The following is a 26,440-nucleotide window of genomic DNA, read 5'->3' on the forward strand; positions in this document are numbered from 1 at the left end:
CTCCTCTGCCAGTTAGACGAGGCTGGTGTATATAACTGTATCCAGGAGGACTCGCTTCATTTAATGCTATATATTCATTTGGCTTAATCCATGTTTCAGTTAAACAAAGTACATTAAACTCCTGATCAGTAATGAGTTCATTAACCATTAGCGCTTTAGATGTAAGAGATCTAATATTTAATAGCCCCACCTTTAGATCAAAGGTGCTGGCAGCAGCTGTACAGTCAGTATGATCTAATTTTATATTGATTAGGTTACTGGAACAAACTCTCTGAAAATTTCTACCTTTTTGTTGAGCTCGGGGAACAGACACAGTCTCGATGTAGTGGACCCTGAGTGACGACTCCGTGCAGCTAGCAGACAGTCGGTTTAGCCTGTTTGTCTGCTCCCTGGCCTTGGCTCCGGATTGTCAGAAATTAACTAGGCCTGTTCTGAGACTATGACCTATGCTGCAGGAAATGAGAGCAGCACCTTCCCGAGTGGGATGGATGCCGTCCCGCCCTAACAGGCCAGCAGTGCCCTCAAAATTAGCCCATTTATCTATAAAGCCCACACTGTTTTCAGAGCACCACCTGGCCAACCAGCAGTTCAGCGACCATAACCTGCTGTAAGCTACATCGCCATACCACATTGGGATGGGGCCAGAGCATACTACAGCATCGGACATCGCCTTCGCTAATTTAAACACCTCTACAAAGTTACTCTTAGTAACCTCAGACTGACGAAGGCGTATATCATTAGCTCCTGCATGGATAACTATCTTTGAGAACCTGTGCTTGCCTCGGACCCTAAGATTACCTGCTATGTCCGGCACCCTGGCTCCCGGTATACACCTGACTAATAAATCTGTGTAGAAGGGGTGCCAGTACTTGTACTTGGAAACAGATGGACTAATTGTATACCAGCAACGTGATGAACTGGCCACTGAGGTGTGTGTGTGTGTGTGTGTGTGTGTGTGTGTGTGTGTGTGTGTGTGTGTGTGTGTGTGTAAATATGGCCTATAGTTTTCCAATCTGCGGTGTAATGGCTCCCCCTGGTGGCTGGAACAGATAAGCAGATTACAAGTGTGTGTGTTGTGCTGTGTGTGGTTGGTATTTCCGAACTGTAACAGTGTCGCAGCTGATTGGTTAAAACAGGGAGGCGTGTCCTATTGTGTGAAATGGCTAAAATAATTGTTTATTCTGACCTCAGGTAAGCGTTCTCACTCAAATTTCACAAATTATCCAGAAAGTTCTGATGATTATTTGGGAAACCTCCTTCTAAAACCCATCCGAATGTGATCGGTAGTGTCTGTGATTAAATTTGCCTTTTCCTGTGAAATCTCTCAATGTTTCAAAGGTTTTGAAAGGAAATGGCTCACAATTTTATGAGTACATTAATCCAGATAAGTCGGAATATGACGGTAAATTCTGTGGTGAAATTCCGGTGTGTTCTGGGAAATCAGTCCGTCACTTCATTCTCAATCGTGTCCACACCTTCTTAATTTATAGTAGAACAATGTTTTTAAAAATAATTTCTGGGGAAAATTAAAAAAAAACATTTAGATATCAGTGGAGGGGAAATATCTGTTTGAATTAGCTGCTGTAGATGGAAAGATCGAGAAAAGTGATGTAGAATTTGAATTGTGATATCAGTGAAACTCATGGGAATGGGCGGGGCTAAAAGCTGTACTGCAGCCAGCCAGTAGTGGCGCTAGAGCTGTGGGGGCTTCACTTTTTCGAGATGGTGCACGGTCTGTGTTTTCTACAGTCGATGGGCTGTGATTTAGACAGTAGACTGATTGATCTGCTTTTTCTTCTCATGAACTCTCCCCTGACTCTTCTTTAGGTTTTCATTTTCTCCCCCCGGTGGATCTCATCTCATTATCTGTAGCCGCTTTATCCTGTTCTACAGGGTCGCAGGCGAGCTGGAGCCTATCCCAGCTGACTACGGGCGAAAGGCGGGGTTCACCCTGGACAAGTCGCCAGGTCATCACAGGGCTGACACATAGACACAGACAACCATTCACACTCACATTCACACCTACGCTCAATTTAGAGTCACCAGTTAACCTAACCTGCATGTCTTTGGACTGTGGGGGAAACCGGAGCACCCGGAGGAAACCCACGCGGACACGGGGAGAACATGCAAACTCCGCACAGAAAGGCCCTCGCCGGCCCCGGGGCTCGAACCCAGACCTTCTTGCTGTGAGGTGACAGTGATAACCACTACACCACCGTGCCGCGCCGCCCTGGTGGATAACAGAGATAAATACACATTCTGGAAGAGGATCTGAAAAGGCTTCTGGAACTTCCAGAGTCCTGGAAAAATCTATTTGTTACTAATAATGTTCCTGGGATTCTGAGAAGATGTATTGGTTCCTAAAAAAGGATCTTGAAACCTTGAAAGGTTCTTGAGCAGCTCATGAGTTCCTGAGAATAGTTCCTGAGTTCCTGTGAACACATGCCTTTTAACATGGCCTTGTTGGTAGACCTGACCCATCCTGTGTCCTCACCCTGTAACTGTGTGTGAGAGAGAGAGAGAGAGAGAGAGAGAGAGAGAGAGAGAAGGTGATGGGATTAAACTGCTCTTCATTGTGGAAATCAAATTTTTTTAACCGTGTGTTTTTTCTTCAGTGCTAATCCCACTAATCCCCCCTCTCTCATCACCGTGGCCTCCTGGTGGACACTCAACAGATCATTCACAGAAACCTGATGGAAAGAAAGCACAACTTTATTCATCACACACTTGTGAAATTTCCTCTCTGCATTTAACCCATCTGAAGCAGTAAACACACACACGAGCAATGAGCGCGCACACACACACACCCAGAGCCATGGGCAGCCATGCTAACAGCGCCCAGGGAGCAGTTGGGAGTCAGGCGCCTCGCTCAAGGGCACCTCAGCCCAAGGCCGTCCCATATTAACCTAACCTGCATGTCTTTGGACTGTGGGGGAAACCGGAGCACCCGGAGGAAACCCACGCGGACACGGGGAGAACATGCAAACTCCACACAGAAAGGCCCTCGCCGGCCACGGGGCTCGAACCCGGACCTTCTTGCTGTGAGGTGACCATGCTAACCACTACACTACACCATCATGCCGCCCTACAAATGAAATGGTGTGTGTGTGTGTGTGGAGTCTTTATATTGAAAATCTCTTTGTGTTTCATTTTTATTCCTCCTCTGTTCTGCTTGTCTGGCTTTGAACACAACTAACAATAGAGTGCAGTTCACACGTCTGAAACCTTCAGTCAACAATCAACGCTGTGTGTGTGTGTGTGTGTGTGTGTGTGTGTGTGTGTGTGTGTGTGTGTTTTGTAGGATGTGAAATATCACACCTGAGTGCTGAAGTGACCGAAACCAGATCCAGATCCACAGACAGCCAAGAGAGAAACGACTGCAATGTTCTCACACACACCCACACACACCGTCAACAAACACAGAAAAATGTTCTTAATTTTGCTTTTTAAAAAATTTTAGTTGAATGTTTGTCCTGAGAAGACAATTTGTATCACTGATGTCATTTACACATAAACACTCCCATAAAAAATAACAGAATAAGTCTCTTTTTAAATAAAAACTATAAAAGTTAAATTCCGTCTTCAAACTTTAGGCCATGCTCCTTACCCGAGTCACTTCCCACTGTATCACTGAAGATGGATGTGACGTATCATGGATAATGCGTTTGTTTTTGAATCAGTCCTCTGATTAAAATAACCCTAAAAGCGACAGTCATGTGACCTCTGCAAATCCAAGATGGAGGAACTGATTGCAGTGCAGTTTTCTGGACACTGTTTTTATTTTTATTTCATGTGCCACTGATTTGTATAGCAAACAAGAATGAAAGTGTGTTTATGTTCACAAGTGAGTAAGAATGGAGGGAATGAGGTACAGATTGAGAGCGTGCACACGCTATTCGGATAGTTTTCCTGTTTCCTGTTTTATGGACAGACTGAGGAAACTGAGCAATAAAAATGATTTGATTTGTACTGATGCAGTTGTTAAATTTGATCTGTATTGATGTGTCACTTCATCTGACTGAACAAATCAGATTTCATGTTTTTTTTCCCTTGCTGGTTATTTGGTGCATAACACTTACAGTCATCAGCAACTTTATAAATATACAGATGTATATACACAACATCCCGCTGTCCGAATAGAAGATCTCCATGTCCAAAACGAGCCAACTTCCTGTCCCGCTCGACCTGTTACTCATCACTCATCACTATAGAAACCCATGTGACCCATACGCAAATTAGGATTCATCACTTATCATTTATAAAGCAAAGAAGTAAAAAAAAAAAACATTTGTCTCTCCTGTGTGAACAAAGTCAGTCAGACTACTTTCTCTGACAGCCTTTTTTTTTTGCCCATTTTTATAAATCTCTGTGCAACATGTTATAGAGTTCACTCTCTCACACACACACGTACTTTCACACATTTTAACAAATCCACATCCTCATGGCGTGGCAGTTAAAGCAGTGATCGTATCCTGTGAGAGTCATTGATATGGACAAGAGCGAGAGAGGTGACGAAACTCTCATGTTTTTTGAAAGAAGGCCAATTCAAGGTGTGTTTGACACATGGTCGTCCGTGCAATACACACACACACACACTTATCCAGTGTGTATTCTGGTTTCCCACTGCACTGTGGTGTTGTGTAACAATATGAGAACTGTGAAATAATCCCCCAAGCCGACATGTCAGATTTCAGAGCCTCCTGGTAGAGTTTCCTATTCTCAAGGACGATGAGATGATCATCTTATTTTGTCTTGCTGTTACTCCTGCCAGGTGGACGTAGCTGACTTGCTAATGATTCTGTCTTAACATTCAGTGATGTCACAAGCCGCACATTTTCACTTTGTTTCTGCCCAATAATAAAGCTGTTGTTTGGTAATAATAGTGGTACCAATGCCTTCTTCACATTTAGGTTCACACACGCTAAACCCTGTATGAATGATCTTTTTAAGCGCTAACGCTCTGAGTGATTAGCGCTAATACCATTAGCAAGTTTCTCAAAACAGTGATGAGAAACAGTGAGCTGTCAGAGGAGTGAAAAACACCACAAACCCTGAAAAAGGAAACATTAGGAATCAGGACAGTTAGCAGTTTACTTTTTCTAAAGTATCTGAATTAAACATTTTAGCTTTATATGATGATTTTTGTTATTCCTGTCAGTAGCTTGCTGATTCTGTTCACAACTTCCTGAAAGTATCGCAGAACGAGAAACACAAATGCTTTATTTAAAAAACAAACAAACAAACAAACAAACAAACAAAAAACATGATGTAAATTGTAATGGAATAATAACGCGGTTAGAAACACCGATGAATAAAAAAAAAAAAAAAACTTGGGCTCGTCCGGGATTTGAACCCGGGACCTCTCGCACCCTAAGCGAGAATCATACCCCTAGACCAACGAGCCGCGCTCAGAGCTACAGCTCACGCCAGGGCTTTTAACCTTTCAACACGCTGACTGTGAATTTGAATATTTATGTTAATTCTATTTGATTTAATAATAATTTTAATAATTATATAAGCGGTTTGTTTTCGGCTAATTGCACTTCAGCAGCTCGCCGTGTTCATTAACATTCCTCATTCCATTCCAGCTTTCTGCCCTGATCAATTAGAATTCGACTATTTTTAGATGAAAAAGAAGTTAAATAGAACCCATTTACTTACACAGAGCACTATAACACTATTATATTCTAATATAAATATTTTAATTGTATGTTCATCAACAATATTGAGAACCAGCTCCAGGTTGTTTGTCATAAACAAACAAACAAATAAATAAACAAAAACAAATCCTCGCGTTAATAATAAACCTGTGATGATAACTCAGTTATAAAATGAGTTATTAACTGTGTATTTGAGTTGCTGAATGGATTTAGTGAGTTGGTTTGTTAATGAAAGCCTTGTTTTGACTCCATCAGCTCATTGTCAGGAAATTTACTGAAATAAAATCATCACTCCTGTGTTTATTCTCAGCTTTCATGTTAATGCAGGTTTCTGAAGGTGTTCCACAAGACCATGTGGTGTTCAGAGCGTTAAACTCTCTCCAAGCTGACTGAGATCAATCATTATTTTCAGCCACTTATTGTAACTCTAATGTTCTGCTCAGCTGAAGGGAATGGGTTCAGCAGGAGATTAAACTGATATCAGTAACATCACATTCATACATATACACTCTCTCTCTCTCTCTCTCTCTCTCTCAGTGTAACAGGAATAAAACTCTTTAAGAGCACTGCTCTCTCTCTCTCTCTCTCTCTCTCTGTTCGTTCACTGCTTCAGATGGGTTAAATGCAGAGGAGGAATTTGAGTGGTGACAAATAAAGGCTTCTTCTTCTTAACACTATACAGATATTTTATATTTGCAGTGTAAATGAATCTGTGGGAAACTCAACAAAAAGCTCTGAGGAAGAAAACAATGTGAAGCAACATGCAGAAAGTTTTAATAATAATAATAATAATAATAATAATTTTCCTCCCAAACTACAATCAATATGTGTCTGATGTATTAATCCGTGTGTGTGTGTGTGTGTTTCCTGCGCTACCTGTCTGTAATTAAAGCCCCTGATGTTAATGAGCTCCAGTCCGGCTTCACCCTCTTTCTTATGCAAATCAGCGGCGTGTTGATCCGGTTTCAAAAGGAAGAGAAGAAAAAGACATCTTTAAAAAGTCTCGGCTGGAAACACACACACACACACACACACACGGATTAATAAATCGGGAGGTATTTTATAAAACAACACCACAAAATGAAAGACAGAACATTAGAACAGGACACCTTCAGGAGAGAAATCAGTCTCAGTACCACACAGAACCATTTGGAGCTTTTTAAGGATCCTCGGGTTTTCTTTTAATGGATGGATGTTGTTGTTGTTGTTTTTAAGTTTAAAAAAAACAACACAAAACTCCACCAGGTCCCTTAAACAGGTTCCCAGAAAATTCTATATTATTATTATTATTAAGGTCACTCACGTGACCTTCGGGTTAGGGGCGTGGCCTCGCGCTCTTGGGGGCGGGGGCGGGGTATAAGTGTGACCCCTGCGCGCTCCTGTGTGTGCAGCTGTGGGCAGAAGCTCCTCAGTGGATTACATCACCATCATCATCATCACCACCACCACCACCATCATCATCACCACCATCATCATCATCACCATCATCATCACCACCACCACCATCATCATCATCACCACCATCACCATCATCATCATCACCACCATCATCATCACCACCACCACCATCATCATCATCATCACCATCATCATCACCACCACCACCACCATCATCATCTATCAGTGCTGGATATAAAGTTGGAGATGAAAGGATTGCTGCTGACGTCACTGCTGATCTGCACGAGCGCGCGCATCACCTCCGCGATCTACTGGCTGTAAGATCCTCATTTCAGTTTCCTGCAGATTCACATCACCGAATATTACATATCAGGTTATCTGTTACCCTCAGAATTGTTTTGGTTTTTTTTCCTGAGAGTATTTTAACACCATCAGGAAGTGTGAGCTCAGGGATCTGGTGCTGATCTGAAGTGTGGACAGAACCCACAGAAGCTCTGAGCAGGTCTCAGAGAGGAGTTCTGATATTCTTCATCAAAATCATAAAAAAAGCGTAAAACAGTAAAGTGCTAAAGCTGCTCACTTTACTCTGGTCAGGAAAAGCACTTTTTATTTTGTTAGTTTGTTAAATGTGGATGGTTCGAGTCGTGTTCCTGTGGAAAATTCTGCACTTCAGCTCTAATCATTTTCACATCTGGGAGAGTGTGAACAGAAACTCAGGAAAATTCAGAGTCTCAGGAAAACAGTTTGGATTTAATTTGGATAAAATCATCAGGATTTAAAGTCCTGAACCATCACCTTCATGTTTCTTTCTGTTTATTGTTCTCGAAGCTTCCTGAACAGAATTCAACACTTTATTTACTGTTAAACCTTTTAAATGTGGATTTTTTTTCTCTTTGTGTGTGTGTGTGTGTGTGTGTGTGTGTGAGAGAGAGAGAAAGCGGGATATACACTGCTCTGGAAAAGTCTGGAATTTTATGACAGATCTGGAAATTAGATATAAACTCTCTGCACCGTCGTGCAGTTCACATTTAATTTCTCATCGTTTCATGATTCTGTTATTTAACTCTTAAAGTAAAGCAAGAAAACAGCAGCATATAAAACTATATTTAAAAATCTAGAAAAGGGCTTGAAGAGTAAAAACCTTCACGATGAAACAAGAAGCAGTCTGGATTCCTCAGGAGCTGGAAGTCAAGCAGAGGTTTTGTACTTTGCTTTCACTCTTCTGTCCTGAGCTCTGTGTGTGTTTAGTCACATCATGTGAACTTTATTCTCTTTTTCTGAGCCGCTGGTGTTAAAGCCGTGAGATTTTAATCCACTGGAGCCTGAATGGAGGGGCGTGGCCTAAACTGTGAAGGCGAGGCCTGTATGTTTGAAGCGATGTGGCTAAGACTGAAGTTCACTTCTAATTTGTAAATTAAACTTCTGAATACAGATGTGTGTAAATGCCACACACAAAGTGTTTGAGCTCTGGAGCAGGGGTCAAAGGTCACCATATGCTGTAACTATAAAAAACATTTACTCTCCCGTCAGGTCAACTTTAGATTCACCTTCTGTGTCTCTTCAAAAAGGTCATTAGCTGAAAGACTGAGCTCCACATCTCACACTGTTCTCTGGAACTCCATGGCTGTTAGCACCAGCTAGCATTAGCTCTGACTGCGTTGTTCATTTTGTTTTGTAAAAAGAAAGCAAACTTGCAGTGTTTGAGTATGCAAACTCTCACTAATCTCTCACTAATCTCCCCTCTCTCTCCACAGTGTGTTTATTTTTTCATGTTGCTGGCCGAGGAAGTTGTTATGAATCTGCTCACTTTAGCAAGGTTTTAACACTAGCATGCTAGCTCACATTAGCATCAACCATTAACTCCTGGGAATCGGTGATTAATCCTTTAATATCGTCTCCATGGGAACACGGTAAAGTGTAAAAATCTGAAAGTTTACTGTTTCTAATAAATGTTTCCTGGAAAAAAAAAAACACTGGAGCAAATGTGGAGAAATTGATTTTACCACACAACGAAACACAACTCAGTGTGTGATAAACGACATGAAAAAAAGTGACGTGTTTGATGAGTGTCGGCTTTTAAAAACCCAATCAACACACACAGTTTTACAAATCATGATAAAATAAAAGGTCCATAATTCATGAACATTTTATTCAGTTTCTGAGAGAACAGGGAGCCGAGAGAGTCGTCATGCTGCCTGTGGAGGTTCACGCCTCCTCCTCCTCCTCCTCAGTGGAACATGTGCACATCTTCTGAAGTGTGAAGTTTACATCTGTGAAATATTAAAGTGTGTGTGTGTGTGTGTGTGTGTGTGTGTGTAGGGGTCTCACGGTGAACGGCAGCTCAGTAGGGTGGAATGAGACACAGCACTGCCGCTTGCTCCATGCGCTGGTTCCGGATCAGCATCAGTTGTGCAGGAGGAACCTGGAGCTGATGCGCAGTGTGGTACGAGCTGCTGAACTCAGTAAATCAGCCTGCAGACACGCTTTCAGGGACATGCGCTGGAACTGTTCCTCTGTAGAGCACGCACCTCACTTCGGCCCTGACCTCGCCAAGGGTGAGACACTCCCACTCACTCACTCACACACACTGTGGACTCTGTGTGTATATAGAGAATACTGCCCATGGTGTAAGACACGCCCACATTCAAATATTAATTTCTGTCTCTGTCTGTCTGTCTGTCTCTGCGTGTGTCTCTGTCTCTCTCTCTCTCTGTCTGTCTGTCTGTCTGCGTGTCTGTCCCTCAGGTACACGTGAGTCTGCGTTCGTCTTCTCTCTGTCTGCGGCTGTTCTCAGTCACACCATCTCTCGCGCCTGTTCTTCAGGTGAGTTGCCGAGTTGTTCATGTGCAGCGGCTCCGGCTGAACAGGCCTCTCCGGATTTCCGCTGGGGCGGATGTGGGGATAACGTACGCTTTGGCCTGCAGATGGGCGCCGCCTTCTCTGACGCTGCCGTAAACAGCAGACGTTCTGCCTCCCCTGCTGTCCGTCTAATGCACCTGCACAACAACGCTGTCGGCCGACAGGTAAATAATTATTACAGTCATTACAGGAACTCCACTGTTCGGTTTTAACTTTTTTCTTCATTTCAAGCCAAGTTTGCATTTAGCTCCGCCCTCTTTCTCTCAGGCTCTGATGGACACGTTGGAGACGAAGTGTAAGTGTCATGGTGTCTCAGGCTCGTGTTCGGTGAAGACGTGCTGGAAGTCCCTCCTGGATGTGGGTCACGTCTCAGTTCAACTCAAAGCTCGTTATCTTTCGGCCACCAAAGTGGCATCACGTCAGGTGGGAACACGCCGCCATCTAGTTCCCCGGGACATGGAAGTGAGACCGGTTCTGGAGAGTGAGCTCGTTTACCTGATCAGCTCACCTGATTACTGCACATCCAACGCCAAACACGGCTCATACGGGACCACGGACAGGTGAGGGTATTCCCATGCACACACACGCATATGCACTCACACTCACTCACATACACACTCAGTCTCTTGCACACACTCACACCAACCTGAAACACTTTCCACCCTCCAGTTTTGTCTATCACATGACTTGGACACTTCATGACAAAGTCGAACAGTAGTGTGTGCGTGTTCTCTCTCTACAGGCAGTGTAATAAGACGGCAAGTGGGAGTGGCAGTTGTAATCTGATGTGTTGTGGGCGGGGCTACAACACCTACACTGAACAGGTAGTGGAGCGATGCCACTGCAGGTATCACTGGTGCTGCTATGTCACCTGTAAGAAGTGCACACACGCCGTCAAGAGACACGTCTGCAAGTGATGCACACTCTCTCTCTCTCTCTCTCTCTCTCTCTCACACACACACACACCTGATAACCAAGAAAGAGATGGACTCCAACAACAAGCACTACCTATCCCTCACTCAGTGTGTGAACATGACCCAGGAAACTGCTGTGTGTGTGTGTGTGTGTGCGCGTGCGCGCATATTGGACTTGATTCACACAAATTGCAGAGAAGAGAAAGATGAAAAAAGGCCTGAGTCTCAGTCTGACCTTTGATGTTCCCTTGTTGACTTCCCCTAATCACTCAGAAGTGTGCACTCCATACACGTGTCGGAGTGTGTGTGTCATAATGTGAATCAGAGTGTAATTTTCAGCACAATCACACACTCTGATCACAGAGGATTAAATCCCAGAGTGCTGCAGTGTGAAGTGTTTGTTCGCTCCTGTCTGTGCTCCATTTTGTAAAGGAGACGGTCAGACATGCCACAGTGCATTCTGGGTAATCTGAGTGACCTCACACATAAGTGTTCATCATGTTTCTAACTCACTGTTGTAAAATAAACTTCTGTGTCTGTATTTATTTGATATAAAACACCACAGTGACGTGTGTGTGTGTGTGTTCTTCATCTGGTTACTGATCACATGATCAGCACTGACCTGAACCACACAAACTAAAGGAAGGGAAAATGACCAGGATGATAATCATCTGATTGTGGTAAACACTTTCAAAGACACTTTCAGGATGTGAGCCACTGACAGATTTAACTAACACACACACACACACTGAGCCTATTCTGCAGATTCCTTTGTCTTGTCAGGATTTGCCTGATGCTTATCTCAATGTGACAGGATAAAATAACACACACACATGCACACAGAGGTCTGGGGAGATTACTGTAATTTACAATCAGTATTTAAGCTGCTGATTCCTGCTGAGTTGCTCACAAAGAGGAGAGATTAACACACACACACACACACACCAGTGCAGGTGGCACGGTGGTGTAGTGGTTAGCGCTGTTGCCTCACAGCAAGAAGGTCCGGGTTCGAGCCCCGTGGCTGGCGAGGGCCTTTCTGTGTGGAGTTTGCATGTTCTCCCCGTGTCCGCGTGGGTTTCCTCCGGGTGCTCCGGTTTCCCCCACAGTCCAAAGACATGCAGGTTAGGTTAACTGGTGACTCTAAATTGAGCGTAGGTGTGAATGTGAGTGTGAATGGTTGTCTGTGTCTATGTGTCAGCCCTGTGATGACCTGGCGACTTGTCCAGGGTGAACCCCGCCTTTCGCCCGTAGTCAGCTGGGATAGGCTCCAGCTCGCCTGCGACCCTGTAGAACAGGATAAAGTGGCTACAGATAATGAGATGAGATGCACCAGTGCCAATTTGATTCAAATATATTGATTTGGTTTTCTTGTCAATAACTAAACCTCCATCACAAACACCTGACTGACTCTGTGTGTGTGTGTGTGTGTGTGTGAGAGAGAGAGGTTTATTAGTATAATTAGATGCTCATACTAAACTTAAAGACCTAAAGTGAGTTTTATTTTTTTTGAAAGTTTTGTAAAAAGCCTGATCTCAGAACGAATATTGTGCTCTTCTGCCATCTACTGGCTGACAACAGGAATTACACCCATCAGAGACCGGAAAACTGCTCTCCTGCTGAATCCTGCACCCCAAAGAACCCTGTTTGGTATCTGTAGTCTTCGCCTGATTAAAAATAAATTAATAAATACTATCCGCGAACAGAAAGTTTCAATTATATTTAATAAAGAGACGTTAAATGTCAGTTCACTGAACGTTGCACTAATTCGTTCACAAACACCCGAATAGTTAAAGTGTAACATTAACAGATGAAAGATCATTAACAGATCGAATCCAGTCAGACAGAAACAGGAAGTCTTCGGGGTGCAGGGAGTGCGCGCGCACGCGTTACATCACTACACCGGAAGAGACGGAAGCCGAATTGGACCAGAAACGGCGTTGGAGCCAAACATGGCGTCTGCAGAGGAAAGCGGCCACACAGCAGCTGCTGAAGCTCCGCCGCCCAAACTGGCAGATTTATTAGATTCAGGATGGAGGTTATATGAGGAGTTAGAGAGGAGCAGCGAGCCCACAAACTCCGAGTCCGTCCAGCTGAAAGTAAAACGCGGGATTAAACAGCTGCAGGACGCGGTGAGGATGGTGTCCCAGCTCGAGCTGTTCAGGTAAAAGCAGGTTCTCAGGAAGAACCGGGTTCTGATCCACAGGGTTCTGATCCACAGGGTTCTGATCCACAGGGTTCTGATCCGCACACTGCAGAGGCGCAGCACTTCCGGGTTAGTTTAGTTTCTTTAACAGGGGCCATGTACAGAACGAGTCCCCCACCAGAGTCAGCTGTGCAGCTCAGTTCCCCCTGTGGTCCCTGGGCAGGGGGCTTCACACTAACACACACACACTACTATCGCCACTGCGACTAAATACAACAGCAACATCATACTCGGACATCACAACATGTAACGATGGCCCAAGGACCACACCCCTGCACAGGACACGCCCACCAATACACACATCACAAAATAATACATTAATGAGCGCATCTTTGATCAGCCTTCAGCCGTATCTTTAAGGATTTTTTAACTTGGCTGAAACTTGTAGAGTCTCTAATATGAGCTGGAACTGAGTTCCGTTTTTCTGCTGCACTGATAGAGAAAGCTGATCGGCCAAAGGAAGTCTTCCTGAAACTCCCATAACGATCACCTCTCACTGAAGACCACAGACCCTTCATTCATCTCTGCAAAGTGATGTGTACTGCCTGAGAGGTGGCGGAGCAAAATCATGGACGAGCTTATACATCAAGCACGTATCAGCAAAACAGATAAAACTCTCAAAGGCTGAAGTGCAGCACCATTCCTCCTCAGTGGGCCGGAAGGAAACCATGTCTGTGACCAGAGAAGATGAAGGTTAATAACGCGCTCGGTTCGGCTCCCCAGCCTTCACCCAACAACATTACACCTCTCGTTTAGTGTAAAGTGGGCGGGGCCAGTCTCTGAGTAGTGATTGCATAATTCTCTAGTTGACCAATCATAAGTGTGACGTGGATCTTCTACCTTTCAGTGATGCAAAATTATGGTAGGTTCAAGTTAAACTCCGCCCCTTTTCAAGGCTTGTACAGTTTGTGTGTGTGTGTGTGTTTGTTAGCCGTAACGAGGAGCTGGATGAGATCTCCACAGCAGATCTGAAGTTCCTGTTGTTACCTGCGCTGCTGGCTGCGTTGGTGATGAAGCAGGTGGGCGTGGTTCAGCGGTTGGAGCATGTGCAGATGGCGCGTGTTCACTTTTTCGACTTCCTCAGGCGCTGTAAAGATTACAACATCAGCTCGTTCCGCATGCCCCGAGACACCAAGGACACAGAGGGGATGTCCTCAGGGGCGGAGACTGACACACAGAGCCCTGCCCACCCAATCCAGCCTGATCTCATCGGCATGGCAACACAGAGACAAGCCAAAATTGAGAGGTGAGTCAAGTTCAGGTTTGTGGGTGTGTTTATACTGACACGCCGTCACGGGCTGTGACCCAGATCTATATCTCTCTCTCTCACACGCACAGTCATTGGCTGGGTCTAAAATCACACGTTTAATGTTAAAATTTTGAAGGACTTGCTCACAAAGTGCATGTGTGTGTGTGTGTGTGTGTGTGTGTGTGTGTTAGGTATAAGCAGCAGAAGCAGGTGGAGCAGAAGCTGGCTGAACTCCGAGTGCTGGTGGATGGAGGTTCGGTGGATGAGGAGGTGATGAGGGAGTTTTACCTGTTACAGGTGCGCAGGTGGATTACAGTCGCTCTGGAGGAAATCGAGTCCATCGACCAGGAAGTCCAGATCCTCAGGAGGATGCCTGCTTTCAATGAGGTCCTGTAGCATGCTCTAATTGTGCTGTGAAGCTCCTCAGTGAGACACTGCAGTTGACGTTCATCTCCTTTAACGAATCTGTTCATAAATTAAATTTACAGCTGATTGGTGATTTAATAATTAGAGGAAATGGATAGAGGAAAAAAGAGCTCACTTCCTTTAGGAGCCACTTCACTTCCTGTCTCATTCCTTCAGGTGAGCTTTAACCCTGTGAGGTTTGAGCTGCAGTAACACAGCCTCTCTGTCTACACGATGTTCTTCTCATGAGACTTTTAAATCTTTATAAATGTTTAAAACTCAATGTGGAGGAAGTTTGGAAAAGTCTGAAAGAATAGAGCGAGAACCCTGCAGCGAGAACCCTGCAGCAAGAACCCTGCAGCAAGAACCTGTCCATCAGAAGCTCATTAATGTTTGGTTTCTGTTTCAGGCTCCGGTTCAGAAACCGAGACGAGCACCGATGAAGCCCTTCATCCTCACTAAAGACGCAGTGCAGGCCCAGTACGTGTGTGTGTTTTATATAAACACTAAGCTGTGTTGTCGTGACCTCACTGTTGATTGGTCTCACTCTGTGCTACTTGTCTCACATCAGTTCTGAAATGGTCATGTGATCATGCTGCAGCGAATCAGACAAGTCGAAGTCCGAGATTTCAGATTTAATATTTTACTCCTGCTGATGTTTATAAATCACTAAAATGTTCACAGTGTGGGTTTTTAGTCTCTTTCACACAGCAACTTTCACATTTTCTTGAAAAAGTTACACTATCACCAGCAAATGTCGCCTCTGTGTGTGTGTGTGTGTCAGGGTGTTTGGTGCAGGGTATCCCAGTCTTCCCACCATGACAGTAGATGACTGGTATGAACAGCACAGAAGGAGGGGATGTTTACCTGACCAGGGCATCCCTCAGAGCACAGGTACACACACACACACACACACACACTGTACTTTTAATAAATACAACCCAAAATCAGAAAAATAGGTACAGTGAAGCATTTCCCACTTTATAATGTTCCCGTTCCTTCTCCCGACACTTAAAAGATGTTTATGGACTGAAGACTCCAAGTGGTGAAGTGTTTCAGGTGTTATTTTTATCCGGTTCTTCTTGTAAACAGGTCTTAAGGTGTGTAACAGTACGGCGTCGTCACTGTCATATTTTTCATTTCTCAATTCTCCACACATTCTCTATTGGGGACCAAGGGGACACGCCCTCTTCAGCAGCCACGCCTTTGTAATGTGAGCAGAATCTCAGTGGACTTTTCTGCATTAATGCTCCATCACAGAAGTGCAAGTTACCTCTGCCAAGGGCACTGACCCAACCCCATACCATGACACACCCTGGCTTTTGGACTCGTTCCTGCTAACAGTCTGGATGGTCCTTTTCCTCTTTGGTCCAGAGCACACGGCGTCTTCCAAAAAAGACCTGGAATACTGATTCGTCTGACCACAGTACCCGTTCCCACTGTGTGATGGTCCATCCCAGACACCGCTGAGCCCAGAGAAGTCGACGGCCCTTTTTACACAGTAAAGTTTTAACTGGTGTTTGTGGCTGTAACTCTGTATTGTAGCTTGATAAAGGTTCTCCAGAGTGATCCCGAGCCCATGTGGTTCTATCAGCTGTAGATGAATGACGGTTCTTGATGCAGTGAGGGATCGGAGCTCACAGGGGTTCAGATTAGGCTTGAGCCCTTTACACACCGAAATTCCTCCAGATTCCTTGAATGGTTTAATGATATTCTGCACCGCAGAGGGTGAAATATCCAAATCCATTCTTTCTTTGAGGAACAATGTTTTTAAACATTGCAATAATTTTTCACACATCTGTTGATAAACTGGAGATCCTCGGCCCGTCTTTACTCCTCAAACACTCGGCCTTTCCTGGAGACTGATTTTGTACTGAATCATGATTACAGTCACCTGTTTCTGCAGTGAAATACAAGTCAAAGTAAATTTAGGAATCACTGCTTTCTTTTATTTTATTTGTATTTTCCACGCTGTCCCAACTTTTTGTGATTTTGGGGACACACCCAGGTTTCACAGGGGACACACTCACAAGGCCTCACCCCCACTGTGCTGTCTTTAGAGACCACACCCCTTTATTATGGACACACTGACTCTTCTCTTAGGCCACACCCACTTCACTTGGGACAAACCTGTTTGACTGATGCACACACCCTTCACTGAATCCCACCCTCTTCGGAGACCACACCCCCTTCAGTCACTCATCACTAGTGAGCTACCAAATATTAAATTTGTGTGTGTGTGTGTGTGTGTGTTTAGTGGATGTAGATGCAGAGGAGCGAGAGAAAGAAGAAAAGGAGAGGAAAGAGGAAGAGGATGATGAAGAGGCTTTACAGAAAGCCAGAGACTGGGATAACTGGAAAGACACACACCGCCGAGGATACGGCAACCGCCAGAACATGGGCTAGAAGTACAGACACACACGAGGCACTTACTCCGAGTTACTTTCACACACTCACCTGACTCTGAAATAAACTTTTTCCATTGAATCGTGTTTTGAAAGAAACTGTTGAAGTTCCTCGAAACTTTATTTAAGCTAAAATGAATAATTCAGTCGGATAAATACATTTCCTGAGAAATGTCTGAAGAACATTGAAACACTCAGTCCCACCCCCTCATTAATATTCCAAATCTGCTCAGCTCTATGAATACAAATGAGTATGCGGATGAGAGACGGCCCCCTCAGCGAGGCAGTACAGCTGATGAGAAACATTGAGATGTGGAAATGCATGGAATGAATAAACAAATAAATTGTTTTGCTTGAAATGTTTTATTTTTGGCACAAAGTAAAGACTTACAGTAAATATTTAATCCTGAAAACATTTCAAAAATGTCTAAGTTTTAATTCTCTTCATCATTTCAGGTCAGAAAGTGAGTGGAGTTTATCATGAAAGAAAAGTGAAGCAATAGTGTGCATAAGGTTTTTTTATGAAACATTCAATTTAATGATTATTCAATACACAAATACAATCAGTGGAAATAATTTACATCTTAATGACAGTCAAACACACGGCGGCGGTGTGCGAGATGTGCAGGTGCTCAGTAGGGGCGTGAGATCTGAGCTCGAGGAAACGCACTGTGATATTCAGGAGCACCGTAGGACGGAGCAGGGGGCGGAGCCATCCTCTGAAACATGAGCATTTACACACACAAACATTAATAATGTAATGGTTTGATTTCACACTCACTGATGCTGTAGTGTGTGTGTGCGAGAGAGAGAGACCTGCTCCTCATAAGATGAAGCTGCTCGGTTGTACGGTTCCGTGGACACGTTGATGTCCTCATACGGGTTCCTCGCTCTAGCATTCGGGTTACTGAGCACATGAGCCCCTGTGGCGCTACAACACACACACAGAGAGAGAGAGAGAGCGTACGGCGAGTTATAGATCAGTGTCTCCCTGCTAAAGTAATTACACAGTGATGTCACACAATCTTAGTCATAAAATAAAAAGTGATGATTGTGTGTTTATCACCTGTAGGGGGGCTGCTCAGGCCTGCTCAGTGTTGGTGATAAGGGGGGCAGACTGTCTCACACACACACACACACATTAATACACTCCTGTACTGCCAAACTAAGTGTGTGCACACTGCCTCAAACACAGATAACATCCTGGATCTCAGAAATATAAGAGAACGTGTGTGTGTGTGTGTGTGTGTCTGTGTCTCTGTATGGTGCCCCCAGGGGTGTTTTGTCAAAAGCAGGGTGTGTATCATCAGGTGCGTCCACCACACCATCCCAACTTTTTCTGTTTTGGGGACACACCCTTTTCACAGAAATTAGTCACACACACCCCTTCACTATGGCCACACCCACTTCATTTAGGACACACTGACCCTTCACTTAAGACACACACACCTTACTGTAACACCACTGATACAGAAACGTGTGTGTAAGAGAGAGACAGATGTGTGTTGGACCTGTACTGTGGACGAGGAGCTCCCATCGGCAGACGAGGAGCTCCCATCGGCGGACGAGGAGCTCCCATCGGCGGACGAGGAGCTCCCATCGGCGGACGAGGAGCTCCCATCGGCGGTCCGCCAGGTGGAAATTGTGTGTTGTCTGGCACACTACACACACACACACAGAAAGAGACACCATATTTATGAATGGATTATAAAAATGAACAAACGTGCAAAAATATAAAACTGTCTGGAAGGAAATACAACAGAAAAATATTTCTACACTGAAGGCCACCTTTGCTGTCTGTCTCTTTTCCTGTCTCACCTGTCAGCTGTAAAAACACGCACACAGCTCACCTGTACAGCTGAGACGATGCCATGGGAATCCCCATCTGCGCTGGCGTGGAGCCTGGAGGAGGCGGAGCCTTCACAAACAGAATAAAGGTCAGGACTCACTCACGCACACACACACGGTGTGTGTATCTGTACATCATTTTAATCTTTGACTTTATGATAACGGTGTTCTTTCCCTGATGATCGATTTGGTCTTTATGGAGGAAATGAAAATGTTTATGGAGGAAATGAAAATGTTTAATACGATCATAAAGCAATGAAAAAATCTGAGTTGTTTGACCCGATACACCGAGAAAAACAAACCCTTCACAAAGTATTCTGTCACCATGATTCCTGCACTGGGAGTGTGTGAACAGTGTGTAAATCCATTTCAACAGAAATGATCGTGTTTTAAATGAGCTGTGTTTGAGATCCTGGACAGAGGATGTCCAGAGGATGATCTTTTCCAAGACCTGGCTGGACAGCTCCATCCCAGATGCGGCTATCGAGCTAGCAGGCCGCACCGCCTACCGAGCCGACAGGACCGCGGACTCTGGTAAGAAGACCGGCGGGGGACTGTGCATTTATATCAACAACTCCTGGTGCACAAACGTCACTGTGGTGGATAAGCTGTGTCGTCCAGAGGCAGAACTGTTGCTGTTAAAGTGCCGTCCATTCTATCTCCCGCGGGAATTCACTGTTGTTTACATCTGTGCTGTTTACATTCCACTGGACGCTAATGCTAAGCTAGCGTTAGCACAAGTGAGTGGCAGCATTAACAACAGCCTAGTAGCACATCCGGACAGTGTTTTTATTGCAGCTGAGGACTTTAAATCACGCGGATTTAAAATCAGTGCTTCACAAGTTCCACCGATATGTGAAGTGTGCTACTAGAGGAGATAGAACTTTGGACCAGGTGTATACTAATGTAGCAGACGCATACAAGGCCCAGGCCTACCCCCACCTGGGTCTGTCAGACCACCTCTCTCTTCTGCTACACCCACGGCATACACCTAAGATCAAGAGCGCTGGGATCACAACCAAAACTGTGAGAACATGGCCGGTGGATGCAGTTCCTATGCTCCAGGATTGTTTCCACCACACAGATTGGGATGTATTCAAAGGACAGGACACTGACAATCGTGTTTCCCTGGACAATTACACCTCCACTGTTTTAGATTACATCTACTTCTGTGTGGACAATGTCACCTGCTGGAGGCAATTCCGTGTGTTCCCTAATACACCACCATGGATGACACATGGAGTACAACAGCTTATCCGAGCTAGAGATTCTGCGTTTCACTCTGGGGACCAGGAGGCGTACAGTGCTGCCAGGGCCAACCTGAAGAGAGGCATCAATACTGCCAAACACCATCACAGGAGGCGTATTGAGGCCAGGTTTGACACCACCACAAACCCAAGGCAGGTCTGGGAGGGCATCAGGGCCATCACGGACTATAAGAGGAAAACACCACCACCCTCAGCTGACAGTCCCACCTTGGCTGAGGATTTAAACCTCTTTTATGCCCGTTTTGACAGGGACAACACCGATCCTGTCCTGCCCCCCCTCCCCTCGACCGACCCTGCTCCAGTCCTGAGCACGCATGAGGTGAGATGTGTGTTCCGCAGCATTAACACCAGGAAGGCGGCCGGGCCAGATGGAGTGCTGGGCCGGGTGCTTAAAGACTGTGCGGCGGAGCTGGCGGACGTCTTCACCTCCATCTTCAACACCTCGCTGTCCTGTTCTCTGGTTCCAGTCTGTTTCAAAGCAGCCATCATTGTCCCCATCCCAAAACAATCCAATGTCTTAACGACTACAGACCTGTGGCACTCACCTCCATTCCCGCCAAATGCCTGGAGAGACTGGTCATTAAACACATCAAAGCCGCCTTACCACCAATACTGGATCCACACCAATTTGCCTACAGAGAGAACCGGTCAACTGAGGATGCCATTGCCACGGTGCTGCACACACTGCTGGAGCACCTGGAGCATAAGAACACCTATGCACGGCTCCTCTTTGTGTACTATAGTTCGGCTTTTAATACCATCCGGCCGTTCAAACTCCGGTCCAAACTCCACCAGCTGGGACTCAACACCACCCTGTGCAATTGGATTGTGGACTTTCTAATAAATCGCACACAGAGTGTCAGAGTGGGCAAGAACACCTCCTCCACTCTTGTCATTAACACCGGGGCCCCTCAAGGGTGTGTGCTGAGCCCCTTGCTCTACACTGTGTTTACACATGACTGCTCTGCCTCCTCCTCGTCCAATCTCATTGTCAAGTTTGCTGACGACATCATGGTTCTCGGACTTATTACAAACGACGATGAGACAAACTACAGGAGAGAGGTACAACACCTGGAGTCGTGGTGCTACAACAATAACTTGGCCTTAAACACCAAGAAGACCAAGGAGATAGTCGTGGACTTTCGCAGGAAAGGACACATTGACCACCTACCTCTCTCCATAGGCAACGATGTGGTAGAGAGGGTGAGGAGTTTCAAGTTCCTGGGGGTAACAGTGACTGAGGACCTGTCCTGGGGCACTCACATTTCCACAGCCATGGGAAAAGCACAACAGCGGCTCTATTACCTGAGGAAGCTGAGGAGCACTAATATCCCCAGACCTCTGATGGTGAACTTTTATAACTGTGCCATCAGTAGTGTGCTGACACATGGACTTCTAGTGTGGTTCTCCAGCTGCACTGAGGCCGACCAGCAGGCACTTCAGCGGGTGGCGAAAGCTGCCGGGAGAATCATTGGAACGGCTCTCCCAGAGATCAGCACCATCTACTCCACTCGCTGTCTGAGAAGAGTGCGCAACATCCTGCGGGATCAGCACCACCCTGCTCATCACCTCTTCCACCTGCTGCCCTCAGGGAGAAGATACAGGTCCATACAGGCCAGAACATCCAGACTGGCCAATAGCCTGTATCCACAAGCTGTGAGGCTACTGAACTCTGCCACATCCACAACCACTAATTAATATCATTAAACTAGTTTGCATTGTTGCAGTTGTCACTACTGTCTCTCCCCTGACCCCCCGACAATAACGTTATAACATTATAATGGCACTGATCTGGTTTTTGCACTGTTTATACAATGTCATAATACTTAGGTATCTGTCTGAATGTCCCTGCTCTGCACTTTATAAGTTTAAGAACTTATGCTGCTATTTGCTATGCTGTTTTTTGTTGTACTGAGGTAATTCTGGGTCAAATGTTTACACTGGGTTACTTAGAGGGGTATGTATTTACGTATTTATGGGTTTTGCACTTTATCAACTCTGCTGTATGGATGCTCCAACGAAATTTCGTTGTTTGTTTTTGTGACAATGACAATAAATATTCTGAATCTGATGAAAAGACCGAATTGTGGTTCAAAGCTGTTTAAAAAACAAGAAAACAATAAAGTCCTTGGTGTGTGAGAGAAAGATCCTGTGGTTCAATCACACGAGCTTCTCCTCTCAGGCAGGAGGTTAGTCAAGTCAAGTCAAGTTTATTTGTATCGCGCTTTTAACAATAAACATTGTCGCAAAGCAGCTTTACAGAATTTCAACAACTTAAAACATGAGCTAATTTTATCCCTAATCTATCCCTAATGATGAAGCCTGTGGCGACGGTGGCAAGGAAAAACTCCCTCAGACGACATGAGGAAGAAACCTCGAGAGGAACCAGACTCAAAAGGGAACCCATCCTCATTTGGGCAACAGCATGACTATAACATTAACAGTTTTAACATGAAGTCAGTTTGGTTGATGTTATAAACTCTTCATTGATGGAAACTTGAGTGCAAAACTCTTCATGACAACTGCAGTCCTAAAGTTAGCAAGTCAACTGTAGTCCTCAGCCACAAAAGCATTACTGTAAGAGTCCAGAGCGTCCTCCAGGTGTGACTTTCAACTGTCCACATGGGGCCGTCCTCCACAGGAGCGATGCGATTACTGGGTCAGGTCTCAAGGCTCTGAACGCTGAAGGTGTGAGTGGAAACACAGAATGTAAAATACAGGAATGGGGGATCCTGGGTAACGTGCCCATGACCCACAGGAGATTATGAGCCCTGAGTGGGAAGTGTTGAGTGTGTGTTTCTGAAACAACTCAAACACTGGTTGTGTTGATAAAGTTTGTAATTCCAACATTAATCCTGGAACATTTCCCACTGTCACGTCAACAGGGAGGTCCAAGTTTGGGATTTGACCAAAGTGGGAATAAAGAGAGGAAGACAAGAAGTGACTGACACCAAACCTCCTGGTTTCATGACGTGAAGCTTTTAATGAAACTCCTTTACATTATGGGCGCTCCGCCCCGTTCCTCAATGGTCCGGTAGCTAGAGTTGGGGGTCGAGGCGGTGGTGGGTTTGAGGCTGAGGGACGGTGCTCAGGATGAGTCATGATTATAATGACTGGGTAGAGAATAACTTGCGTTCACCAAACACCTATAAATATGTGCAAGTTTCATTTGGAGAAATGCTGAATGTGTGAAACTGTTTTAAAAGCTTCTCAGAAAGCATAAAGGGACCGAGTGTAAACCTCAACCAGCTCAGCTTCAATTAAACACACCGAGTTATTTATGAAGACAAAAGTCCAATAAGCACCACCACTACTGTGTTCTGGTTTGGTGCAGCAAGTGGCATCATGGTCTCTGGTGTGTGACGTCCTGGTTCGAGTCTGTGTGTTTTACTCGAGCTGTAGGGTAGGGTTCTGTGTATATCAAGCTGAAAAGCCACATTAAACACAACCCTCATGTGGATGAGTACTGCCTCTGGGTTGAGAGGTTGCTGATTCAAACACCAGCCAGGATTCTAGGATACGAGCATAGAAGATTCAGTGGCAGGCTGAATAGTGAGGAAGGTACAAGATGGCTGGAGGGCGTGACTGAGTGGGGGGGTAATATCCGGGCATTTGCCCCCCCAGGGTCGGTGCAAGAGAAGAAAGGGGTTATGGAGCTTGAAGAGAGAGTTTCGACTTAGTTTTGCGTTATATAGAGATGGCTGTAAAAGGGTTTTTTTTTTTAATTACCCACACTTTTTGTGGGATTCTGAAGCAGCATTTACTCCCCCACACCATTCCATTCACCAACTCCTTCTCCTCTCACACATCTCCACCCAACAAGCTGGAACTGCACAAACAACCTACAAGTCCAGAGTCAAAGGCTTTACCACAACATCATAGAGGTCTCATAGCGCCTTTGTCTTTTAAAATAACACCCGCAACCCCCCCCCCAAAAAAAAAAAAAAACCACACACAGGGACGCTGCGTAAAGCATCAATAAAAACAGAATAATTTCCGATGTTCAGTTGAATCCAGTACGATGACAAAATGTTTCATGTTCAAACTGATAAACTTGATTGTTTTTGTAAATCACATTGGGCCCTATCCCCAATGTGCAATATGTATATTTTTTTTTCTTATCGGTGCAATCAGAACCAATACAATTCTGTTTATATTCTGTTCATACTATTTTATCATCAGTGCAATCTGTGTAAATATAGAACTAATACAATACAATTCTGTTTATACTATTTTACCAGTGCAATTCTGTATACTTTACTATTTATTTTTATACTTTATTTGTTTTTATTTTTTTTCTATAACTCATGAGTTAACAGCACCTTCAATTTCGTTGTACCTTTGAAAAAGTGACAATGACAAAGACTTATCTTAAATATACACGCGGTCTGAATTTGAGGCCTGTGACACTTTCAGGGACAACGAAAGACTGAGGAAGTCATGGACTGCAGGAAAAAAACACCACTCCACAGGTAGAGGTTGATCGGAAAGGGGTGATGGGGTCCTGATGAAAGGGGCTCCCTGCAAAACCTCAGTCAACAGTCAGTGTCCTCAGATCCCAAACCCTGACTGAGCGCTGAAAGGGGATGGAACACAGCAGGGAACACGCCCCTGTCGAGACTTTTCTGAAACATGTTGCAGGCTTCAAATTCCAAGTGAGTGTATATTTAAAAATAATAATAAATCAGGATGAACATTAAATATTTTGCCTTTGTATTCGATTCAACTGAATAAAGGTCAAAAAGGATTTGCAAATCATCGCATTGTTTTTAATTTACGTTTTACACAACGCTCCAAATTTTTCACACACAGTATGTAGTTTCGAATCTGTGGGGGAAAAATCTGTTTTCTCTCATTCCTCTTTAAAGAATGAAGGAATCACAAACACTCGTTTATTCTTCATTTCTGTGCATTTCTTGTTTCCTGGGAAGTTCATGAAATACAAACTCATCATTTTGTTTACATTTAAAAAAAAATGGTGCAACCAGAAATACTTAAGGAAAAGACACGTGCAGCAAGTACAGAATTATTTTTCTCATTGAACTGGTGTGTGTGTGTGTGTGTGTGTGTGTGTTAGGAAGCAGTCTGGTTGCTGCAGATGGTGTTGGTTGGACGTTTGGACAGTGTGTGTGAGAGTTTAGTGGATATATAATTGTTAATAAACAGTAACTCACTGGCAAGTCAGATGCAAAAACAACTCCAGGGAACAAGTTCTCCTCTGGACTGTGGGTGAGTTCATGCCCTGCTCTGGAACACACACACACACACACACACACACAATTATTGTGATCAGCAGTGCTAATCTGATCGTCCTGGTTAGTTATTTCCGGGTGAGTGATCTGTGCTGTATTTCTGACCTGTGACTCTTGCTGGATTTCCTGAATCTGTATGCCAGGTGAACAGAGAGTCCGATCACAAACGCCAGCGCAACTCCAGGAAGTGTTGCTACAAGGGCAAAGGACAACGCTGTCCATTTCTGAGAGCAGCTCTTCCCAAGATAAAACTCATCAATATAATTATTACATCTAAAAATAACAAAAAAAGATCATCATCATGGTTGAGCTGCTCAGTAACGACCTCACAGTAATTAATGATGATCACAGACGGGTGATTTACCTGCAGTAAGGAGTCTGTGACTTACAGGAGCACTTACTGACTTTTTCATCACAGGTCCAGGGGCCTGAGCAACGTCCAAAGTCTTCTACATTTTGACAGACTTCCGGAGAAACACACACACACACACACACACACACACACACACACCTCTTATTCAGGATAAAATTAGTTCATCTGTTTAAAGTATTTATTTTTCTGTAAAGCTGCTTTGTGATAATGTCTGCTGATAAAAGCATCATACAAATAAACTGACTTCAGTTGACTGACACTCTCTCTCACACACAGTCTCACACACTCTCATACACACACACTCTCACACACACACAGTCTCACACACTCTCTCTCACACACACACACACACACACACACACTCTCTCTCACACACACTTTGACACTTAGTGTATGCTGAATCCCAGTGCGCTGAGATGCAAGTCTTAATCGACACACACACACACACACTTACTGTCTGTGTCCTGTCCATGTGCACTACAGATGAACACAGCGATGATACACAGAAATCCCCACATCTCCGACCAGCTCGCGCTCTCTCACACACACACACTCTCTTTCTCTCTCTCACACACACACACACCTGCTCCGCTCAAAAACACACTA

At 44.6% G+C, this 26,440-nt stretch overlaps 4 protein-coding genes and 1 non-coding gene across 5 annotated transcripts in view; 3 read left to right on the top strand and 2 right to left on the bottom strand.

Annotated features, from left to right (window-relative positions):
- Positions 1-5,332: 5,332 nt before the first annotated feature.
- trnap-agg (transfer RNA proline (anticodon AGG)) lies at positions 5,333-5,404 on the bottom strand. The gene has a single exon. It is a non-coding gene; the product is annotated as a tRNA-Pro (tRNA).
- A 1,900-nt stretch (positions 5,405-7,304) lies between these two features.
- On the top strand, positions 7,305-10,834 carry wnt11f2 (wnt 11, family member 2). Its single transcript, XM_060912192.1, has 5 exons — positions 7,305-7,375; positions 9,378-9,613; positions 9,804-10,081; positions 10,185-10,477; positions 10,660-10,834. Exons 1-5 carry the CDS (start codon positions 7,305-7,307, stop codon positions 10,832-10,834), a joined length of 1,053 nt encoding a protein of 350 aa, XP_060768175.1.
- Positions 10,835-12,735: 1,901 nt separating this feature from the next.
- On the top strand, positions 12,736-17,452 carry igbp1 (immunoglobulin (CD79A) binding protein 1). The gene is made up of 6 exons (XM_060912102.1): positions 12,736-12,992; positions 13,966-14,280; positions 14,475-14,670; positions 15,098-15,168; positions 15,473-15,582; positions 16,946-17,452. The coding sequence occupies exons 1-6, from the start codon at positions 12,781-12,783 to the stop codon at positions 17,092-17,094; spliced, it is 1,053 nt and encodes a 350-aa protein (XP_060768085.1). The 5' UTR covers positions 12,736-12,780; the 3' UTR covers positions 17,095-17,452.
- The window catches only part of taf1 (TAF1 RNA polymerase II, TATA box binding protein (TBP)-associated factor), a 51,875-nt gene continuing 42,872 nt past the window's right edge, over positions 17,438-26,440 (bottom strand). Inside the window, exons 41-48 of the mRNA XM_060912101.1 lie at positions 25,826-25,925; positions 25,567-25,734; positions 25,384-25,456; positions 18,944-19,011; positions 18,605-18,754; positions 18,160-18,210; positions 17,910-18,024; positions 17,438-17,812 (exon numbers count right to left, since the gene is read on the bottom strand). Of these exons, the coding sequence (XP_060768084.1) occupies positions 17,726-17,812; positions 17,910-18,024; positions 18,160-18,210; positions 18,605-18,754; positions 18,944-19,011; positions 25,384-25,456; positions 25,567-25,734; positions 25,826-25,925 (812 nt within the window). The 3' untranslated portion in view covers positions 17,438-17,725. The remainder of the gene's footprint in view (positions 17,813-17,909; positions 18,025-18,159; positions 18,211-18,604; positions 18,755-18,943; positions 19,012-25,383; positions 25,457-25,566; positions 25,735-25,825; positions 25,926-26,440) is intronic.
- On the top strand, positions 17,518-22,286 carry LOC132875344 (uncharacterized). Its single transcript, XM_060912103.1, has 3 exons — positions 17,518-18,728; positions 18,919-19,030; positions 19,318-22,286. The coding sequence occupies exon 3, from the start codon at positions 19,998-20,000 to the stop codon at positions 21,048-21,050; it is 1,053 nt and encodes a 350-aa protein (XP_060768086.1). The 5' UTR covers positions 17,518-18,728; positions 18,919-19,030; positions 19,318-19,997; the 3' UTR covers positions 21,051-22,286.

This window comes from Neoarius graeffei, chromosome 28 (assembly GCF_027579695.1).
Source record: "Neoarius graeffei isolate fNeoGra1 chromosome 28, fNeoGra1.pri, whole genome shotgun sequence".
In the NCBI taxonomy this organism is placed as follows: Eukaryota; Metazoa; Chordata; class Actinopteri; order Siluriformes; family Ariidae; genus Neoarius; species Neoarius graeffei.

What these genes read in the sequence shown, in the direction of transcription:
- wnt11f2 (XM_060912192.1), top strand. Translation starts at nt 7,305, where the DNA reads ATGAAAGGATTGCTGCTGACGTCACTGCTGATCTGCACGAGCGCGCGC. An exon ending in CGGCCCTGACCTCGCCAAGG is followed by an intron (nt 9,614 to 9,803) that starts GTGAGACACTCC and finishes TCTGTCCCTCAG; the next exon opens with GTACACGTGAGTCTGCGTTC. An exon ending in ACAACGCTGTCGGCCGACAG is followed by an intron (nt 10,082 to 10,184) that starts GTAAATAATTAT and finishes TCTTTCTCTCAG; the next exon opens with GCTCTGATGGACACGTTGGA.
- igbp1 (XM_060912102.1), top strand. Translation starts at nt 12,781, where the DNA reads ATGGCGTCTGCAGAGGAAAGCGGCCACACAGCAGCTGCTGAAGCTCCG. An exon ending in TCCCAGCTCGAGCTGTTCAG is followed by an intron (nt 12,993 to 13,965) that starts GTAAAAGCAGGT and finishes TGTGTTTGTTAG; the next exon opens with CCGTAACGAGGAGCTGGATG. An exon ending in GGGCATCCCTCAGAGCACAG is followed by an intron (nt 15,583 to 16,945) that starts GTACACACACAC and finishes GTGTGTGTTTAG; the next exon opens with TGGATGTAGATGCAGAGGAG.
- LOC132875344 (XM_060912103.1), top strand. Translation starts at nt 19,998, where the DNA reads ATGCTCCAGGATTGTTTCCACCACACAGATTGGGATGTATTCAAAGGA.